The following is a 22,671-nucleotide window of genomic DNA, read 5'->3' on the forward strand; positions in this document are numbered from 1 at the left end:
AGAGGAGCAGCCTCGCACCAGGGCCATATGCACAAAGATAAATCACCTGGAGATCAGTCAAGCTGCAAATATTTCAGAAAAAAAACCTGGCAGAAGGTGACCTCAAAGAGCAGTTTAACCCCACTGCAGCTGCAGCAGGATTGTCCCAGGGAATGGGGGCTCTGTGTGTCAGATTCTGCCTTCAAGGCACCCTAATTTATCTCCCTTGATTTAATGACTGGATTTATCTCAGTCCTACATTATTTCAGCATATCATGGAATCCCAGAATGCCCTGAGCTGGAAGGGACCCACAGGGATGATCAATCCCAAACCCAAACCCTGCCCAGAGCCCCCAGCAAGCCCAGCCTGGGCATCCCTGGAGCTCTGGCAGCCTCGGGGCCGTGCCCATTCCCTGGGCAGCCTGGGCAGTGCCCAGCACCCTCTGGGGGAAGAGCCTTGCCCTGAGCTCCAGCCTGAGCTGCCCTGGTCCATCTCCAGCTGTTCATTTTCTGAGGATTCAAATTTCTTCCACCCAGAAATGTGAAGCTCCTTTTACAGACAAGCAGCAACAAAAGATCCAGCTCGAGGAGATCAGGGATGAGGGGCTGGAGAGGGGCTGGGAATGGAGCACCTGGAAGTGAAATCCTCTATTTTAAACCTGCATTTGTCCTGCTGTGGCATTGCAAAGGGAAAGGGAACTGGGTATTTTTCTGTGTGAAATGAGCAATTTTTGGTTCCTGCTGGAGCTGAGCAGTGGATCTGCAGTGGGAGCAGCTGAGCAAGGAGTGCAGGGCAGGCACCACATCCATCCTCCTCTGCCTTCCCCCAAAAGGCTCCTCTGCAGAGGGTTCATCCCTTGGATGTGCATTCCCTGCAGGAATAAGGAAGGCTCCACATCCCAGCGTGCCAAAGGCAGCTGCTGCAGAGGTGTCCTGTGCCAGCCTGGCTCTCCGTGCCAAGGGAAAGGCCTGGAGGTCTCTGCCTGCTCACAGCTCAGGGCTTCTTTCTTTCTACACAAAATGGAAAAATTTAAACCAACTTTTGCCTTAAAAGTCTCCTGAATCTCCCAGGCTGGGCTGGGGTTTCCTGCCATGTCCTTATCTTGTGTGACTGCACTTGGGCTGTGTGGCTCACTTCCTCCAGAAAGGAAACCAGGCCTTGTTCTTCTCTGGCACACATCAGAGAGGGCTCCTCATGCTCAGCTTCAGCCTCCAGATCTGCTGGATGGGATGGGGGAATTTGGGGTTTGCTGTCCTGCTCTCACCCACTCTTCCTTCAGAACAAAACTGATATTTAGGGCCTAGCTCATCCCTTTTGCTCAGGCCTCCTTTTAAGTGGAACCTGAAAAAGCCATTTCTGCCGGTATTTCCCAAGCTGGCAATTGAGGGGTTGGACCAACAGCAGAAATAAAGGAAGCAAAATGTGTTTGGGAGCCTGAACACAAAACCTCTCAGCCACCTTGCAGTCAGGTGTGATCTCCATGTGTCTTCATTAAGAGATCCCTCTCCTCCCAAGGGGCACCAGCAGCTGTAAAGACACTTTGGATCAATGCAATTTCATCCTTGACAGGGTTCAGAGCTGCCCTGGGAGCTGAAATGCTGTTCCATTAAGCTGAACTCGTGTTAACTTTGTCGTGTCCTCGTGTAATGAGATCTGGATATTCCTCCTTTTGCTGCCAGCTCATGAGCAAATTGCAAAGTTCATTTACTTAATTGGAAAAAAGGCAAGACAGCAGAGTGACTCTTGAACGAGCTGGTATCAGACAGGCCCAGGGAAAACCTGACACATCCTTCTTTCTCGCTCAGACTCTGGACAGGATTTTAAATTGAGAGGGACAGGGTGGACAGGGGCTCCCAGTCCCCTCACAGCATGGCTTGGTGGGTGCCACAGTTCTGGGAGCTGCAGCTGGGGGCTCAGAAAGTTGATGAATTCGGTTTGAAATTATTTCTAGGTCTTCTGCAGCTGACACAGAGGCAGAGGGAGGGGCTGTGCTCAGCTCCTGTCACCTCCCAGCCTCCCTTCCCCTTTCTGGGCAAGGCAGAGCCTTCCCTCCCATAGCTCCTTTGCAAGCACAGCTCCCCTGGCTGGGCATCCGGCTGCCCAAAGTGTGTCTGGATCCCTCTGGAATCCCCATCCTCTGCCCAGCCCAGCCCGTGCAGCAGCTGGCTCTGTGCTGCTCCAGCAGCCCCAGTTTGCAAACACAAGCCCAGACCACAGCGGTGCCACTTCCTCCTCGCCCACGGTGCTGCTCAGGCTGTGGTTGAAGTGAAAGGTTGGTGCAGCTCTGGTGGAAAAATCGTTTCATCTCTGCCCGAGCTGGTGCTGATGTGGGTGGCAGATAGGGCCTGGCTTCTGCATCGCTGCGGGGCAGAGGGCTCAGGGTCACGGAGAGGGGCAGCTGGAGGGACCCCAGGGGGTCACTGGTGTCACCCCCTGCTCCAGCAGGGCCATCCCAGAGCTCAGGGCACAGCAGAGTGTCCCTGTGGCTCTGGAATGTCCCAGGGAGGAGACTCCAGCCCCTCTCTGGGCTCTGCTCAGGGCTGGCACTGCCCAGGGCAGCTCTGCCTCCTGGGCAGGGGCAGCTCCTGCGCTCAGGCCCTGCCCGTGGCTCTGGGGCCATGGCTGGGCCTGGAGCAGAGCCACGGGCTGCTCTGAGCCCTGCACACAGGGACACACAGGGACAGACAGACAGGGACACACAGGGACACACAGGGACAGACAGACAGGGACACACAGGGACAGACAGACAGGGACACACATGGACAGACAGACAGGGACAGACAGGGACACACAGGGACACACAGGGACACACAGATGGGGACACACAGGGACAGACAGACAGGGACACACAGGGACACACAGGGACAGACAGACAGGGACACACAGGGACACACGGGGACAGACAGGGACAGACAGACAGGGACACACAGGAACAGACAGGGACACACAGGGACAGACAGGGACACACAGGGACACACAGGGACAGACAGACAGGGACACACAGACAGGGACAGACAGGGACACACAGGGACACACAGGGACAGACAGGGACACACAGGGATGGACAGAGCAGCTGTGGCTGCCCCTGGATCCCTGGCAGTACCCAAGGCCAGGCTGGACAGGCCAGGAGCAGCCTGTGACAGTGGGAAGTGTCCCTGCCCATGGCAGGGGTGGGATGGGATGAGTTTTCCAATCCCTTCCAGCCCATGGGCAAATCCCTTCCAATGTGGGCAATGGTTCCCAGGTTTCCCATGGAGCAATATTCCCAAATATTCCTGTGGATGGGTTGGAGGCTACTCTGCTCAGCTCAGCCCCCAGTGCAGGGTGCAGACCCCATCCTGCAGAGCTTTCCCAGGAAATGATCCAGCAGGGAATACCCCAGCAAGTTCCATCCTTTCTGGGATTCCCTGATTCCATGGAGATCTCCTAAGCTGGGCTCAGACATTCCTGGCTGAGTGCAGAAGTTCAGGGCCAGGACTGAGCCCACAGCTCTGGACCTCCCTCCATCTCTCAGCTCATTAAACTCCAGACAGAACAAGCCCTGGAGGCTGGGGTTTGATGGTCCACTTGGAAAACTTGGGGAAAATCATTCCAGTTCAATGTGAAAAAAGAACATTTGGAGATTTTCCTCAAATAATAAAAGAAGGAAAGTGATGGTTTGTCAGTGGAGTGGCAAAGCTGCACTTACAGGGAGATCTTTCATCTCTTTTGTGTTTCTTTTTACTCTTTGGAATACTGGTGTTGCATTTTCCTCAACTCTGGAGCAAAAGGGAATTTCCAAACACAAAACCAGGATAAAAACCATTGAAACAAAACTCACTGCCTCTGTCATTTCTCCATCTTCCTTCTGCTGGCAGTTAAATCCAAAATATTCATAAACTGATAATTGCTGTCTCAGAACTTCCTGGGATTTAAACCCTTTGTGTTTGGCTCACTTGGAGACTCGTCCATCCAGCATCCCCTGGAAATAAATTCACTGCTGGGAATTTGGGCCAAGGCCCCTGAATTGTGTTCTTTGCTTTGTTCTCCAGGTCATGAGTGTCCTGCTGCTGATTGAGTATTCCCTGGAGGTGGCCAACGGGAAGGGCTTCTGCAAAGACCTGGACAAGGATTACTACAGAATTGGTGGGTCCTGGGAATGCTGGGAAGCAGCTGAGGGGCAGGGAGGGATCCCTCAGTCTTGCATTGCTCCCTCTGCTTTTTCCATCAAAGAGTTTGGAATTCTGGTCAAAAGCTCAGGAAGGAATTTGGGCTCTGTTTGGGGTTTGCTTTAGGCCAGGGCTGTGTTGGAGATCAGTGTGGAGCCCAGAGAAATTTTTATTTCAGAGGATCAGTCCAAACTCTGCAGCACTCACAGAGTCCTTCAGCTCCCTCTGGAATCTCCTGGGATTCCCCTGGCAATCCTGATTTCCCTTCCTCTCCCTTTTCCCCAGGTGTGGATCATTCCAGCCTCACACACACTCCTGACTTCCTTCACATTCTGGCCATTTCCAGGGAAACACTGAAGTGTCCCAGAACTCCTCAATGGAGACAGGGGACAAATCGCACCCCATATTGATCCCGTGGACGTGTGGGCTGTGGGAGACTGCCACCAGCACACCAACACGCCTCCATGACGTGGAGCCATTGCCATGGAACCATTCCCATAGAGCCATTCCCATGGAGCCATTGCCATGGAGCCATTGCCATGGAGCCATTCCCATAGAGCCATTCCTGTGGAACCATTCCTGTGGAACCATTCCCATGGAGCCATTACCATGGACCCATTGCCATGGGGCCATTTGCATGGAGCCATTGCCATGGAGCCATTCCCATAGAGCCATTGCTCTGGAGCCATTCCCATAGAGCCATAGCTATGGAGCCATTCCCATAGAGCCATTCCCATGGAGCCATTCCCATGGAGCCATTGCCATGGAACCATTGCCATGGGGCCATTTGCATGGAGCCATTGCCATGGAGCCATTCCCATAGAGCCATTGCCATGGAACCATTCCTGTGGAACCATTGCCATGGAGCCATTGCCATGGGACCATTGCCATGGAGCCATTCCCATAGAGCCATTGCCATGGAACCATTCCCATGGAACCATTGCCATGGAGCCATTGCCATGGGACCATTGCCATGGAACCATTCCTATGGAGCCACTCCCATTGGAGCCATTTCCATGGGTCCATCCCCATGGAACCATTCCCATGGAGCCATTCCATGGAGCCATTGCCATGGAACCAATCCCATGGAGCCATTCCCATGGGACCATTCCCATGGGACCATCCCCATGGAGCCATTTCCATGGAGCCATTCCAATGGAGCCATTCCCATGGAGCCATTCCCATGGAGCCATTGCCATGGAGCCATTGCCATGGAGCCATCCCCATAGAGCCATTCTCATGGAGCCATTCCCATGGAGCCATTCCCATGGAGCCATTGCCATGGAGCCATTCCCATAGAGCCATTGCCATGGAACCATTCCTGTGGAACCATTCCCATGGAGCCATTGCCATGGAGCCGTTCCCATGGGACCATTGCCATGGAACCATTCCTATGGAGCCACTCCCATTGGAGCCATTTCCATGGGTCCATCCCCATGGAGCCATTCCCATGGGACCATCCCCATGGAGCCATTCCCATGGAGCCATTCCAATGGAGCCATTCTCATGGGACCATTCCCATGGAGCCATTTCCATGGAGCCATTCCCATGGAGCCATTCCAATGGAGCCATTCTCATGGGACCATCCCCATGGAGCCATTCCCATGGAGCCATCCCCATGGAGCCATTCCCATGGAGCCATTCCAATGGAGCCATCCCCATGGAACCATCCCCATGGAGCCATTCCCATGGAACCAATCCCATGGAGCCATCCCCATGGAACCAATCCCATGGAGCCATTCCTGTGGATCTCCTGCCTCTCAGCTGGACAGAGCCACACCACCCCTTCCTCCCCCTGTGACCCCCATTCCCAGATTTTCCCAGCCCCTGGTGTATTTTTCCAGAACATTGGTGGCTGCAAGAGGCAGCCAAGCTGTCCCGTAGCTCACAATTCCTCAAGGATTGAATTTCTCCAGAAGGATCCAGCTCAGATCCTTGAAAAGACCCAGAGCTGTCTCATGAGGTGCCATCTAAAAACCAAAGCCCTCAAATATTGCCCAACCAGGATGTTCTGCCGGAGCTGTCTGGAAACAAGTGCAGGGGGGGTTTTCCTTTCTTGAGTCATTTTCTGTCAAAAACCACAAGCTGAGAGAAGCCTGGGAGCAAAATCAGGAAGCCAGGCCCCCTCCCTGCCCTGTGCATGCCCATGGAGGGAAAACACAACCCCTGGTAGGCAGGAATTGCTGTTCCCTGGTTTTCCAGAGGCTGTTCCTGGGCCGAAAACTCCCTGTACGTGGAGGAAAAGGAGATTGAGTACAGGTTCCTGCACCTTGTTCCACAGGACAGGAGTCAGAAATAGGGTAAAGCACCACACCAGGAATAGGTACTGCCTGGTGAAGGTATAAAAACTGGCTTCAGTTTTTTCCAAGGAAAAATGAACACTGGGATCCCCCAGGGATGTTTGACATCAGCACGCAAAGGTTTGGTTCATCCAACACAATCATGGAGTGTCTGGATTGGAATGGACATAAATCACCTGGTTCCAAGGGGAAGGGCATCAGCAGTGAGCAAAAAATGGGAATTTGGGTGAGTCCTGCTGATAGGAACCCGAGCAAGGGGCAGGGCAATGGTTCCCACGTTTCCCATGGAGAAATATTCCCAAATATTCCTGTGGATGGGTTGGAGGCTACTCTGCTCAGCTCAGCCCCCAGTTCAGGGTGGAAACCCCTTCCTGCAGTGCAAACCCTTCATGCAGAGTTTTCCCAGGAAATGACCCAGCAGGGAATGACCCAGCAGGGAATGATCCAGCAGGCTCCAGAGCTAGGGCTGGGAACAGCACAAGGAAACCAGGAGCATCCATCCATCATCCATCCATCCATCCATCCATCCATCCATCCATCCATCCATCCATCATCCATCCATCCATCCATCCCTCCATCCATCCATCATCCATCCATCCATCCATCCATCCATCCATCATCCATCCATCCATCCATCCCTCCATCCATCCATCATCCATCATCCATCCCTCCATCCATCCATCCATCCATCCATCCATCCATCATCCATCCATCCATCCATCCATCCATCCATCCATCCATCCATCCATCATCCATCCATCCATCCATCCATCCATCCATCCATCCATCCATCATCCATCCATCCATCCATCCCTCCATCCATCCATCATCCATCCATCCATCCATCCATCCATCCATCCATCCATCCATCCATCCATCCATCATCCATCCATCCATCATCCATCCATCCATCCATCCATCCATCCATCCATCCATCCATCCATCCATCCATCATCCATCCATCCATCATCCATCCATCCATCCATCCATCCATTCCTGTAAAATGTGTTCCCACTTCCATTTTTTGATGGGAATTGAAGAACTTGTTGCAAGTGTGACCTCAAGGGTTTCCTTCCTCTTTCAGGGTTTGGTTTTTGGTTTGGGTTGGGTTGGTGTTTTTATTTTTTTCATGTTTGTACATTTGGAAGTTCTGTTTGTTTGTTTGACTTTCTGTTTTTGTTTGGTTGCTTTTTGTTTATTTGGGGTATTTATTTGTTTGTATATTTGGGCTTTTGTTTGCTTGGATTTTTTGGTTTTGCTTTTTGGGGTTTTTTGCTGGTTGGTTTGGGGTTATGTCCCTTTGGGGTTTTTGTTTGCTTGTGTATTTGGGTTTTTTGTTTGTTGGGGTTTTTGTTTCCTTGAATTTTTTGGTTTTGTTTTTTGGAGTTTTTTCATTTGTTGATTTGGGGTTTTGTTTGTTTGCATTTTTGTTTGTTTGTTTGGATTTTTTGGTTTTGTTTTTGGTGTTTTTTTGTTGTTGTTCATTGGTTTGGATTCTTGTTTGTTTGGGGTTTTGTTTGTGTTTTTGTTTGGCTTATTGTTTGTTTGGGGATTTTTGTTTTGTTTGTTTGGAGGGGGGTGGGGATTTTTTTTGTTGCATTTTTTGGGTTTTTGTCCATGGCACCAACCCACCCCTGCTGCCAGCAGGGAGGATGACTCTGTTCCCTGGGAACAAACAGGAGGCAGCCAGCTCATGGAAAGTTGTTTTCCCTTCATTTTCCTTTTCTTTCCATCCCTTTGTGTTTGTGGGGGATTTGTTTGGGGGGGTTTATTCCAGGTTCTGCTTGGAAAATCCAGCTGGGCAATTAGCTGGCAATGGCTGCTTCCCAATTAATTAGGGATCCTGCCAGAGAGCTGGAGCAGGAGCCCATGGAGAGAGAGAGGCAGGAAAATGTGGCTGTGCTGGACCCCAGAAAATCCTGGGATAAAGAGGGAAATCCTCTCTGGACAAACTCCTGAGTGCTGGTGCTGGTCAAAACCCAGGGAAAAACCTTGGGAGATTGGGTTTAATGGGATTGGGACTGGCTCCTTTAGGGAGAAGTCTTGGGGAGATTGGGTTTTAATGGGATTGGGACTGGCTCCTTTAGGGAAAAGTCTTGGGGAGATTGGGTTTTAATGGGATTGGGATTGGCTCCTTTAGGGACTAGGTTTTGGCAGATTGGGCTTTAATGGGATCGGTTCCTTTAGGGAAAAGGCTTTGGGAGCCTGGCTTTTAATGGGATTGGGATTGGCTCCTTCAGGACTGGTCTCACAAAGGCTGAGTCTGGCTCCTTTTTTTAAGATCTGTTTTGGGTTTAGGCTGTTCCCTGTTAATCTTTGGCTCTTTGTGCACCACATCCCAGCATTGGTTCCACTCCCCTGCTCCTCAAAGCTGGGGTTGTTGTTCTGCCTTGGAATTCCAATTGGAATTCCCTTTCCCACACCCGTGGGAGCAGAAGGAAAGCAGCATTGGCTGCCTTTGGAGGGAGCTGCCCTTTGTGTTCCTGATTTTCTCCAGGAGACAAAGCCCTTTCCCCCTCTCCTCGGGGTTTGCTGGGTTTGGGGTTCTCTCTTCATTGTTCAAGGAGATTTCTTCCTCCTCTGGGTCTCAATTCCCACGGCCTGGGGAGGAGCAGCCATCACAGAGCAGTCATCAGAGCCACGATTTCCTTTCCTACCTGGGCATATTGTGAGCTCAGGGGTCTCAATGTTGTGTTTAATGGATTTATGTTTAATTATTTTATATTTGCTGGATTGTTGATCCCAGTCCCATCCCAGCATTGTTCTGAATTCATGGAATGAATCACTTTAATCAATTTATATTTTTATAAATTTATATTTCTATTAATTGATCACTTTATATTACTTTTATTGTTCTGAATTCATGGAATCCAGACTTTATAATCTGCTCTGGAAAATGACATCAAGGCCACGCTTTCCTTTCCTGCTCAGGATATTGTGCTCTCAGAGCTCTCAGTGCTGAGTTGAATGGGGTTTGTGTTTAATCACTTCATATTTACTGAATTATTGATCTCAGTCCCACCCAGTGCTGCTCTGAATTCACTGGGGTTTTAGCAGGTAATGATGAAAATCCTTTTCCTTGCTTTGCACCATCGCAGCCCTCCTTTCCTGGTGCAAGGTGGGTGGAGAATTTGGATCATTCCCTGTATCCCACCCCTCCAGATGGCTCCAGTCCCCCCCCAGATCAGCGTTTTTGGTTCCTGGGGGTTTGCAGCTTCCCCAGAGCCTGAGGAAGGAAGAGGCTCCTCGTGCTGGGGGGAGGAAGTGCTGGGCAGGGCTTTGCTCGCTGAAATTTCCCATCAGCAAAGCTCATTTCTGGAGGAGACAGCAGGGGAATTGAAAATCTCTTTTGTATCAATTGAAATGAATTTGAATTGCATTTAAATGAACTCTGTCAGCAGAGGGAGGATGGGAGGGGTGGCACTGCTGCTGCCACCTGCCCAGATGTGGCTCAGGAAGGTTTTCAGCAAACCTGGAATTGTTCCAGAGGTTCTCAGTGACATTTTTAGTCCTTTCTGGAGCTGGGGGTAAATTTGAATTGCTTTACTCTATGGGAAATCATTGCATTTCCCCCTAAACACAGTAAATGTCCAAATTCTGATAAAGTTATCTTTTTTGGGGTCACCTGCCTGAAAAGCAGGGACAGGTTTGTCTGCCTTGACTTCTTTAGGAATGATTTTATCCTCTTGGCAACAAAAAAAAACCCCAAAACCAAACCAAAACAAATAAACACCCCCCAAAAAAACAAAACAAAAAACCAAAAACCAACAAACAAAAAATAAATATATTTAATTAAGAACTATTCACTGAAATAAAGAATATCCACTTCTAGAAAGGGAATAAAGGATGAATTGGGGTCTGCCCAAGCACTGAAATCTTTCCTCACCAAAGGTCCAGGTGAACACTCCGAGCTGGGGGAGATGGAGATGAATTTTCCTGAGGAAAAAAGGGTGATATGGAGCAGTTAAGGATTTCAGAGCAGCTGGAATGTGGCAGGGATTCTACAAGCACAATTCCCAGAGTTCTTTATGAAAACAGTGGTGGGGTGATGGATAAAACAGAGTTTGGCACTGGATTTATTCATGGTTGTGTGGAATATCCTTAGCTGGAAGGGACTCCCAAGGACCATCAGTCCTGTGCACCTATGGGAAGGATCAGCTGTTTAAAAAAAAAAAAAAAACAGAAAAATTAAAACTTTGGCTCATTTCTAGCAGAATTAAACCTTTCTTGAAGCACTTAGGAATTGAAGAACCCAAACTGGCCAGTGCTGATTTAAACCCAGGTGAAACAGAAGGAAAGGAGTTGGAGGAAGCTCTGGGAAAGGTTATGCAGAGACAGATAAAAAAAGCAGCAGGGTTTTGCCTCTGGAGAGGTGAATCAGCAGCAGGGCAGGCTGTGATTCCAGGAGGGAAAGCTGCTTCCAGGCAAAGGTTGAGCAGGAACTCTGTGGATATAAAACATCACCCCCTGCACCCACAGCAGCTGCCAAAAATCACCCTAAAGCCCCTCCCATGGCATTTTGAGGTGTCCCCTGCACCCCAAAGCTGCAGAGCTGGGGGAGAGATCCCCCGACCCTCCCAAGGGTGGAAATTCCTGCTCTTCTCTGAGAGCTTCTGAAGCTCCTTCAGCATTTCACTGCTGGTTCCTTTATCTGCCTTTCAGCCTCTAAAGAATTTCCAGCTCAGAGCTATGAGCCAAAAGCCCTCTGGGTTTTTTTAATTCTTCATTTTGTAGCCTGGGGGTATTTAACATTTCAGGCCTTGGTTCCCTCAAGCTCACAACCCACAGTGCCTGATGGAAACAGGAACTTCATAGAGAGATAAAAATGGGTGTAAAAATGGAAAAGAGGGTTAATTCCAGCTGTGTGGCAATAATTCCTGCACAGACACAATTCTTTGTGCCAGGTTGAACCCTCCCTTAGGGGTGTGATGGAGTTGGGACATCTTTTGGGGATGTGGTGATTCATTTTATAATTTTTATCTTTTTCAGCTGATATCACCACCAGTTTCCTGCTGATCCTCATGTTGTTTGTCATCAGCTTCCACCTCCTGCTTGGGGTGCTCAAGGTACGTTCCCCACAAATGACACTCAGGGTTTGGATGGTGATCACTGGAATTGTGGTCAAAAAAAGCAGGAAAACCTCCCAGAATCACACAGGGGAAAAAAGGCAGATAAAAATCCCAGAATCACAAAATCACATAGACAAAAAAAGGCAGATAGAAATCCCAGAATCACAGAATCCCACAGGAAAAAAGGCAGATAAAAATCCCAGAATCATATGAGAAAAAAAGATAAAATTCCCAGAGTGACACAGGATAAAAAAGACAGATAAAATTCCCAGAATCACTCAAAGAAAAAAGGCAGATTAAAATCCCAGAATCACACAGGAAGAAAAGGCAGATAAAAATCCCAGAATCACAAAATCACATAAAAAAAGGCAGATAGAAATCCCAGAATCCCAGAATCCCACAGGAAAAAAGACAGATAAAAATCCCAGAATCACAGAATCACATAGGGAAAAAAGGTAGATAAAAATCCCAGAATCACACAGGGATAAAAGGCAGATAGAAATCCCAGAATCACAAAAATCACCCAGGAAAAAAGGCAGATAAAAATCCCAGAATCATATGGGAAAAAAAGATAAAATTCCCAGAGTCACACAGGATAAAAAAGACAGATAAAAATCCCAGAATCACACAGGAACAAAAGGCAGATTAAAATCTCAGAATCAGACATTTAAAAAAAAAAAGGCAGATAGAGATCCCAGAATCACAAAATCACACAGGAAAAAAGCAGATATAAATCCCAGAATCACACAGGAACAAAAGGCAGATTCAAATGCCAGAATCAGACATTAAAAAAAAAAGGCAGATAGAGATCCCAGAATCACAAAATCACACAGGAAAAAAGGCAGGTGAAAATGTCTTCTGGTTCCAGAGGGGGAGAGGGACTGGTTTGAAGCCTCAAGTTCCTGGGAAAAGCTTCAAACACCCAGATCTACCAAATCTGGGCAGCATTTCCATCAGGGCCATGTTTGATGTCAAAGGAAGGAGATTTTATGATTTAGAAAGGTTTTCTTGCCTCATTTCCTTGCCCTGTTGCAAGTCAGAGAGAACTGTCACTGTGAGAGAACTGTGGGGACTCATTTCCCAGGGCAGGAGGAGGAACGGCCAGGCCTGGGGCTGGAAATCCCAGGAATCTGAACCCAGTTCTCCCTCTGCACAGGTGAACTTCAGGGACTGTGGGATGACAGCTCTGATGGGAAGTGCCAATGTCACGGAGTGAGAATTCACAGGAATTCTCCAAAGGGGTGAAAAAAAATCAGCTCTGATAATTTTCTCTGGATCGGTTGTCACTGAAATCAGAAATTCCAGGGAAGTGTTAATTCTTGGAGCACTATCTAAGGTGCCAGCTGGTCTCATTTCCCACTTGGAATGGAAATAACCATTATATATCATGGTTATATAATAAATAACTAGCACTGCTTTTCCTCCTCAGATGAGGGAGCGGCTCCTGATCCCCTTCCTGGCTCTGCAAGTCATTGATTTCCTCCTGAGCCTCCTGACCATGTTCAGCTCCTACATCCAAGTGCCAGCCATCATCTCCATGTCCTCCCTGGGCCACACGGTGGGTGACAGCTCCTCCTCCTTGTTGGAACCCTGGTCACTGAGAATTCCAGACTTTCTGTGCTGCCAGGCACTGACCCCCAGAGAACACTGCACTGACCTGAGGCTGTGGAGAAGCTTCCAGAATGGAATGACAGAGCTGGGATTGTGGGTGTGGGGTTTGAATAGAAGTGGAATCACATCACAGGGTGGGAGACTTAAAGTCTTAGAATATCGTGATAGATATAAAGCAAGATGGAGGTTTTGGGGCAGAGGCTGGTCCTCCTTCTCCTTCTCCTTCTCCTTCTCCTTCTCCTTCTCCTTCTCCTTCTCCTTCTCCTTCTCCTTCTCCTTCTCCTTCTCCTTCTCCTTCTCCTTCTCCTTCTCCTTCTCCTTCTCCTTCTCCTTCTCCTTCTCCTCCATGGGTTTGGGTGGTTTTGTGTAATTGGATAAAAAGTCCCCATTGCAGGGCATGGGTGGTTGGTTATTGGGTTAAAAGTAAAAAAAAATTTAAGTGCCATTTCTTAATTGGACAGTTTATCCTTCAAAGGCCTTGTAGAAAGAGACAGGGCTCCATTTTCAGTGTGTGAGAGTGAAGTGCTGCAGAACTCAGGGTTTGTGGGACTGTGACAGAGATAAGAACTAACAAATATCTGAGTCCAAATGAGAAACACCATCTCACAATTTAACCCCAAAATTGGCAGAAAAGAAGCAAAGATTCCTCACCTTCTGGGGGCTCCTGGCTTTTCTGAGGTGGGGAATGCATGGAATGGAGGATCCTTCCCTTGGGGTGTGGTTCTTCATGGAATCATTGAGGTTGGAATGAAGGATCTTTACCCCAGGCTATATGGTTTGTCATGGAATCCTTTAGGTTGGAAAATACATTTAGGATCCTGGAAGGTTGGAATAAAGGATTATTATCTTGGGCTGTGGTTCTGCATGGAATCCTTTAGGATGGAAAAGACCTGTAGGATCCTGGAAGGTTGGAATGAAGGATCACCACCCTGTGCTGTGGCTCTTCATGAAACCATTTAGTTTGGAATAAAGGATCATTATCTTGGGCTGCAATTCTTCATGGAATAATTTAGGGTGGAAAACACCTTTAGGATTCTGGAAGGTCGGAATGAAGGATCATTACCTTGAGCAGTGGTTTGTCATGGAATCCTTTAGTTTGGAATAAAGGATCATTATCTTGGACTACAATTCTTCATGGAATCATTTAGAGTAGAAAAGACCTTCAGAATATTGGAAGGCTGGAATAAAGGATCATCATCTTGGGCTGTGGTTTGTCATGGAATCCTTTAGGATGGAAAATACATTTAGGGTCCTGTAAGGTTGGAATAAAGGTTGGTTACTCTGGGCTGTGGTTCTGCATGGAATCCTTTAGGTTGGAGTAAAGGATGGTTACCCTGGGCTGTGGCTCTTCATGGAATCCTTTAGGATGGAAAAGACCTTTAGGATCTTGGAAGGTTGGAATGAAGGGTCATTGCCTTGGGCTGGGGTTCTGCATGGAATCCTTTAGGTTGGAGTAAAGGATCATTATCTTGGGCTGTGGTTTGTTATGGAATCATTTAAGGTGGAAAAGACCTTTAGGATCCTGGAAGGTTGGAATAAAGGATCGTTATCTTGGGCTGTGGTTTGTCATGGAATCCTTTAGTTTGGAAAAGACTTTTAGGATCCCGAACCCAGATGTGAGGTGGTTTCTCCTGGCTAGACAGGATGCAATACTTGGAGGCTGAAGGAAAGCAGTGGCAGCTGGGATATTTATCTTCCCCTGTCCTGAAATGTTGATTTTCTCCTGGCTTTGAGGGAGGTGGCTCTGGGTGTGCCCCCAGCAGGAAGGGTTTTCTGGTGACACCTCAGGTTCAGCTTTTCTGTTTTTCAGGTTCTGTTCTGCTTTAGTGTGTGGGTCTGGGTTCACATTATGGGATGCTGAGCTCTGTGCACAGAGCAGGGAGACAAAACAATTCCTGCTCCAGCTGGGCACCAAGGACAAATGATCCAAATCTCAGCCCAGGAGCACAAACCCCGTGGGCTGGAGAGAGAAAAACAAGGATGGGACTGCAGGGGCTAAAGCTGGAATGGGACAATGAACTGCAAGGTGCAAATGGAGCAGAACTGATCCCAGGGAGAGACCCCGTGCCCGGTCGAGCATTTTGGGGCCATTTTGGTTCATCTTGGGTTCATTTTGGGACCATTTTGGCTCATCCTGGGTTCATTTTCTGGCCATTTTGGTTCATTTTGGGTTCATTTTGGGACCATTTTGGTTCATCTTGGGTGCAGCCCTGGCTGGGCTCTGGTGCTGCCCAAGGTGGATCCATTGAGGCCTTTGAATAAATCCCTGCTTTATTCTTTAGTTCTGTCCAGTCTCTGTTCTAGGTCAGCCTTCCCAAGGCATCACTGGAGACAAACTGACATTGTCACTGCCCTGGCCAGAGGCTTCTCTGGAGCTCGGATGAAGCCCCACAGTTTGCTCACTCTCTGGGCCAGCAGAAGGGGAGCTTTGGGCTGAATTTAAGGGAATGTAGTGGTTTAGACTCCATGTGAACCAGCCACAGGCTCTGTGTAAAGTGTGAATAACGTGCAGAAGTGACCCAACCCTGTGATTGTAACCCAATTCCTGTCCCCTCAGCAGGGCCACTCCAGGACTCCCCTGCTGGCGCTGCAGCTGCTGGATTTCTGCCTGAGCATCCTCACCCTGTGCAGCTCCTACATGGAGGTGCCCACCTTCCTCAGCCTCAAGCCTGTGGAGAGCGGGGTAGGTCTGGAGCCAGCTCTGCTCATTTCCCACCCTGGAACTCCTATAAATTCCCATTCCATGGCTGTGCAGCTCCTCTGGAGCATCCAGAACTGTTCAGCCTGACAACAAAGAGGATTTTCTGTGTTCTCCCCAGCACTGCTCCTGACTGACAGCTCCCGTGTTCCTTAAAAATACACCTTGTTTCTCCTTGTAGGAATCTGATGGATGCAAATTGTGGAGCTGCTGGCATGAAAAATGCCTCAAATTTCATCTTTATTAAACAGTCATATTTAATATTTAATAATATTTAGTAAGTCCCACCTCAGTGTTGTTATGAACAGATGGAATCATCACATTCCTAGGGAAGGATGGAGACACTGATTTGAGGCCCTGGGATCACGGTCCCAAGTTTCTCCCTCCAGAGAAAAAAACAGGAAAATCCCAGGCTGGTGGCAAAAGTGGAAATTAAAATTTTAAAAGTTCATTTAAACAGGGCTTTGCCCAGGGAGTGTAAACAGCAGGTGGAAGACAATATCCCTGTGATCCTGCTGCCAGTGAAAATCCCTCATTCCTTGCTCTGCCTGAACCCTGAACCCCTCTCTGTGGGTGCCCCTGGCAGAGGGAATGAGTGCTCTGGGCTGAGACCTGAGTGGTTTGGGCTGAGACCTTCTCCCTTTTCCCCCAGGGCTCTCTGCCAGCCCTGGAGAAGCTGCCAGCAGAGGAATATGCCAAAGTGATGATCACCTTCACCATCGCCTTCGTGGCTGTGCTCGTCCTCAAGGTAAAAGGCTCTGAACTGAGGCTTCCCCAGGAAACTCAGCTTTAATTCTCTCCCAGATCTGCCCTGTTGGGCTCTCCTTGGGTGTGGGAAACTTTGAGATGAGAAATGCTGATGTAGAAATGCCATGGAATAGGGCAGACGCTGTTGAGAGAGGAATGGAAATGGGAACAAGTTTCAAAGAATGGCCTGGCAAATAAGGCTGGATACTTTGGAGAAACAGAACTGTGAAAGATGCATTGTAGTGGGACCCATGAGGGGTAATTTTAGATGATTGGCTTTAAGGCATTTACAGCACAGTGTGGCTAAAGCTGATAAGCCAAGAAAGGCTTGTAATATATTTATTAATTAGGAAATAGCTGGCTTCTGATTGTGATGGTGTGAATTATAACATCTGTATTGTCTCACCCCTCACATGAGACTGAAAATAAAATGAAACTTTTTAAAACACCTCTCAGTTACCCCATCTCTAGGTCAGAAAAAAGCTTAATCTGACACTCGGGCACAGTGGGAGCTGTGCCTCCATGTGCACATTTATCCAAATCCCTGCCTTTGCTCCTCTCTGTGAGTTACCAAGCAAAATCCCTCTTACAGCCCCAAATTATCACTGTCCATTCCTGTCTAGAAGGAGAAAAAGGTTGAAAAAAACCACAGCAAAGTGCTCTGCTGTAAAGTGCCCAAATAAATGAGATTATTGAGCAGCAGGTGAGATCTTTCACGGGGTGAGTGGCTGTGTCCTCTCTGATGGGAGCAGGGTTCTCCACCCTGACACTCCCAAAGTTCATTAAAGCCAGGAGCTAAACCCTGCTGGTGCCTCAGGAAGCTCCACTAGAGAGGAGTTGTATTCTTTTATTGCTTCAGTGGCTCAGAGAACTGATTTTTCACCTTCAGCCCCATGAAGAAAACCAGAATCTTGCAGGTGCTTGGACAGAAAGTGCTGCTTGTAAGCTGGAAACCATTTTATATTCCGAGCCCTCCAGGTGGGCCAGATAAGCCAGTGGGGAGTGGAGAGTTTTGTGTGGATGCATTTCAAGCATGGCTTTAAAATCTCTTTTAATATTTGCATGGAGTGTGCAGCTGGAGTGAAGATAACCCCGAGCCCCAGCTGGCAGGAATCTCCCTGACCTGGCACATGGATTCAGTGGAATTTTCCACAGCTTTACCCACAAAATGCTGGAATTTCAATGGGTTTTCGTGCTGGGGTTGTAGCAGGAGGGGTGAGGTGGGATAATAAAACCCCAAAAAGCCATCAGGACCCCCATCCTTTAATCCCAGTGCCAATCCTTCTCTTCCATGGGTAAAATCCCGTGGAATTCTCTCCCTGCAGCCTCCTGGCCCAGGGCAGCATGGGGTTGGTTCTGCATTATCTGTGGTGGCAGAATCAGTTCAAAATTCCATAGAAAAAATATTCCAAGGGCAGTGTGGGGCTGGGTCTTTGCTGCCTGTAGGGCTCTGACAGGATCTGTTGTTCAAAATTCCTTGGACAAATTCTTCCAAGGGCAGTGTGATGCTGCCATTAGGGCAACTCCACTCTGCAGCCATGAGTGATCCTAAATCCATGGGGTGGGGTGGGCTGGAGGCACCTTTGGGTTCATCTCACTGCCACTGTCCCAGATGCTCCAGCCTGGCCTTGGACACTTCCAGGGGTGGCAGGTGGGCAAATATTCCACAATAATTTGTGGGATATAATAATTCCACAATAATCTTTATCTCACTTTGGAGTCATAAAGACCTCCAGCACCACGGGGATAAAAAAGCAGAAATTAAGGGGAATAAAATATTCCTTGTGATTTTGATTTATTTTAGAACCAAAATTGGGAAGTGAATTCCTTGTTGTATGATTTTAATTTATTTCAAAATCAAAATGGGGGAATGCATTCCTTTGTTGTATGATTTTGATGTATTTTAAAACCAAAATCAAGGAATGTAGTCCTTCATTGAGTGATTTTTATATATGTCAAAACCAAAATTGAGGAATGCATTCCTCTGTTGTATGATTTTTTTCAAAACAAAAATCAGAGAATGAAGTCCTTTGTATGATTTTATTTCAAAACCAAAATCAAGGAGTGCATTCCTTCATGAGTGATTTTTATTTATGTCAAAACCAAAATTGAGGAATGCATTCCTTTGTTGTATGATTTTATTTTCAAAACCAAAATCAGGGAATAAAATCCTTTGTATGATTTTATTTCAAAACCAAAATCAAGGAATGCATTCCTTCGTTGAGTGACTTTTATATACTTCAAAAGCAAAATTGAGGAATGCATTCTTCTGTTGTACAATTTTATTTCAAAGCCAAAATCAGGGAATAATGAAGTCCTTTGTATGATTTTATTTCAAAACCAAAATTAGAGAGTGCATCATTTTTCTGTGTAGTTTTTATTTGAAAACCAAAATCAGGAAGTGCATTCCTTTGCCGTGTAGTTTTTATTCATTTCTTAGATTTATTTTTCAGATTTTTCAGATTTCTGGGTTTTTTCCCCATGGATGAGTGGAGGTTTTTACCCAGTTTCTATGGCAGCTCCAGGTTTGCTCCCTGCATGAAGAGGCTTTGGAAGCAGGAAGGGTTTTGCAACATTCCCAAAAGATGCCCAAAGTCTGGATTTGCCTCCGATCTCTGCAATGTCGAGATGGATTTTTTCACCTCAGATATTTCATTCATTTGTTTCTCTTTCTCTTGGCTTGGGGCCAGCACAAAGAGCCCTCATTGTCCTGGGCATGCTCAGCTGCACAGCCCTGCTTTGGGATCTGTGGCTCCCTGTGTTCCCTGGAAATCCCAACTGCGCCCAGCCCCTTCCCAGGCCAACACAAACACCAGGCACACGACTGGTGCTGCTCAGAGCAGGGAAAATATTGATTTAACAGGGCCAGCCCCACAGACCCCGCTTATTTCCCTGGGCCAAAGCCCCTCAATCAGCCCTTTTTCCTCAGAAATGGATAAATATCCATTTATTGCATGGATAAATATCCATTTATTGCATGGATAAATATCCATTTATTGCATGGATAAACCCGTGGGGTGCCAGGAGGTCCTGTCAGGGAAGTGCAAAAATGGGATTTTGCTGAATGAAGGGATTTTTGGGGCAATCCTTGGATCTCTGTGGTGCCTCTGGTGCTTTCCTGAGGCATCAGACTTTGTAATTTGCTCTGAAAAATGGCATCAAGACCACGATTTCCTTTCCTACCTGGGGATATTGTGATCTCAGAGGTGTCTAATGTTGAGTTTTTAATGGATTTTATGTTTAATCCTTTTATATTTACTGGATTATTTATCCCAGTCCCATTATTTTATGTTTAATCATTCTATATTTACTGGATTTCCAGTCCCACCTCAGTGTTTTGAATTCATGGAATCCAGACTTCATAATCTGCTCAGAAAAATGGCATCAAAGCCACTGTTTCCTTTCCTACCTGGGGATATTGTGATCTCAGAGGTGTCCAGTGTTGTGTTTTAATGGATTTTATGTTTAATCCCTTTATATTTAGTGGATTATTGATCCCAGTCCCATCCCAGAGTTGGAATGGGATTATTTTATGTTTAATCATTCTATATTTACTGGATTTCTAGTCCCATCTCAGTGTTTTGAATTCATGGAATCCAGACTTCATAATCTGCTCAGAAAAATGGCATCAAAGCCACTGTTTCCTTTCCTACCTGGGGATATTGTGATCTCAGAGGTGTCCAGTGTTGTGTTTTAATGGATTTTATGTTTAATCCCTTTATATTTAGTGGATTATTGATCCCAGTCCCATCCCAGAGTTGGAATGGGATTATTTTATGTTTAATCATTCTATATTAACTGGATTTCCAGTCCCATCTCAGTGTGTTGAATTCACAGAATCCAGACTTCATAACCTGCTCTGGAAAATGACATCAAAGCCACGATTTCCTTTCCTAACCTGGGATATTGTGATCTCAGAGGTGTCCAGTGCTGTGTTTTAATGGATTTTATGATCAATCACTTTATATTTACTGGATTGTTGATCCCAGTCCCATTATTTTATGTTTAATCATTTTTTATTTTACTGGATTTCCAGTCCCACCTCAGTGTTTTGAATTCATAGAATCCAGACTTCATAACCTGCTCCAAAAAGTGGCATCAAAACCACAATTTCATTTCCTACCTTGGGATATTGTGATATCAGAGGTCTTAATGTTGTGTTTTAATGGATTTATGTTTAATCACTTTTTATTTACTTACTTATTTATTTTATTGATCCCCGTCCCATCCCAGTGTTCTTCTGAATTCATGGAATGAATCACTTTAATCAATTTATATTTTTATAAATTTCTATTTCTATTAATGAATCACTTTATATTACTTTTATTTTTCTGAATTCATGGAATCCAGACTTTATAATCTGCTCTGGAAAATGACATCAAGGCCACGCTTTCCTTTCCTGCTCAGGATATTGTGCTCTCAGAGCTCTCAGTGCTGAGTTGAATGGGGTTTGTGTTTAATCACTTCATATTTACTGAATTATTGATCCCAGTCCCACCCAGTGCTGTTCTGAATTCATGGAATCATCACATTCCCAGGGAAGGATGGAGACTCTGATTTAAGGCCCTGGGATCATGGTCCCAAACTTCTCTCTCCCAAGAAAAGAGCAGGAAAATCCCAGGCTGGTGGCAAAAGGGGAAATGCCCTTTTTGCCCTGCAGTGCCATGGGAAAATGCCCTTTTCCTTCCCTTTTCCCTCTTTTCCAGGCCTACATGTTCAAGTGTGTCCTGAGCTGCTTCAAGTTCATCAAAGCCAGCAGGAGGGAGGAGGTGAAAGTGGAGCCACACGCAGTGGAAAAGGTGAGGAAAAGTGAATTTGCCCCTGAAAGTGGACCCAAAACAGTGGAAAAGGTGAGGAAAAGTGAATTTGCCCCTGAAAGTGGACCCAAAACAGTGGAAAAGGTGAGGAAAAGTGAATTACCCCTGAAAGTGGACCCAAAACAGTGGAAAAGGTGAGAAAAAATTAATTTATTCCTGGAAGTGGAGCCACAGGCAGTGGAAAAGTGAGTTTTCTCTGGGATAACCCAGTCCTGCAGCTCTGCCAGCAGAATTCCTACAGCAAAGGGATCAGCCAAAATTTCCCCAGGAATTGCACTTCCTCTTCCACAAGAAGTGGAAAAGGGGCATAAAAGTGAATTTATTCCTGAAAATGGACTCATAAGCAGTGGGAGAGGTGAGAAAAAGTGAATTTATTCCGTGAACAGGAATCCTCCAGACTGGTGATCCTTATCTCTGCTTTTTTGGGATCTGAGAGAATTTCCAACCCTTTAAATCCCCAGTAGCAAGTGGTAATAATCAGCTTTTAATTACAATATATCCATTTAATTTTACTTCTTTATTTTCTGCATAAAATCTTTAAAGTCAATGTGCAAAGAAGGTGAAAGTCAGACACAGCAGATAAATGGGAATGGATTCCCTGTGATCCCTGACCCAGGAATTTGGGGGCAATTCCAGTGGGACTTTGGTTTCCATAGCTAAAAGTGTTTAAAATCAGCTTTTTCTTCACTTTTCTTCTGAGACGATGGGATTTTCAGTGTTGTATGGATGGGTGGGACATGGAATACTGGGGGATAGGGAATGGTGAGGGATAGGGAATGCTGGGGGATGGAATGCTGGGGGATGGAATGCTGAGGGTAGGGAATGCTGAGGGTAGGGAATGCTGAAGGATAGGGAGTGCTGAGGGGATGGAATGATGGGGGTAGGGAATGCTGAGGAATGGGAATGCTGAGGAATATGGAATGCTGAGGGTAGGGAATGCTAAAGGGATGGAATGCTGAGGGTAGGGAATGCTGAGGGGATGGAATGATGGGGGTAGGGAATGCTGAGGAATGGGGAATGGTGAGGGATAGGGAATGGTGAGGGATAGGGAATGCTGAGGGATAGGGAATGCTGAGGGATAGGGAATGCTGAGGGGATGTGGAATGCTGAGGGTAGGGAATGCTGAGGGATAGGGAATGCTGAGGGGATGTGGAATGCTGAGGGGATAGGGAATGGTGAGGCATAGGGAATGCTGAGGGATGGGGAATGCTGAGGGATGTGGAATGCTGAGGGGATAGGGAATGGTGAGGGGATAGGGAATGGTGAGGGATAGGGAATGGTGAGGGATAGGGAATGCTGAG

General features: G+C 47.0%; 1 protein-coding gene across 2 annotated transcripts in view; it reads left to right on the top strand.

Annotated features, from left to right (window-relative positions):
• The window catches only part of LAPTM5 (lysosomal protein transmembrane 5), a 28,594-nt gene that overhangs the window by 2,718 nt on the left and 3,205 nt on the right, over positions 1 to 22,671 (top strand). The window contains exons 2-7 of one of the 2 annotated variants that reach the window (XM_054648396.2): positions 4,012 to 4,105; positions 11,418 to 11,494; positions 12,927 to 13,055; positions 15,666 to 15,791; positions 16,459 to 16,554; positions 21,260 to 21,352. In XM_054648396.2, coding sequence (XP_054504371.2) covers positions 4,012 to 4,105; positions 11,418 to 11,494; positions 12,927 to 13,055; positions 15,666 to 15,791; positions 16,459 to 16,554; positions 21,260 to 21,352 — 615 coding nt within the window. The remainder of the gene's footprint in view (positions 1 to 4,011; positions 4,106 to 11,417; positions 11,495 to 12,926; positions 13,056 to 15,665; positions 15,792 to 16,458; positions 16,555 to 21,259; positions 21,353 to 22,671) is intronic. The other variant, XM_054648397.2, reaches the window with a different exon arrangement.

Source organism: Agelaius phoeniceus, chromosome 22, assembly GCF_051311805.1.
Source record: "Agelaius phoeniceus isolate bAgePho1 chromosome 22, bAgePho1.hap1, whole genome shotgun sequence".
Taxonomy (NCBI): Eukaryota; Metazoa; Chordata; class Aves; order Passeriformes; family Icteridae; genus Agelaius; species Agelaius phoeniceus.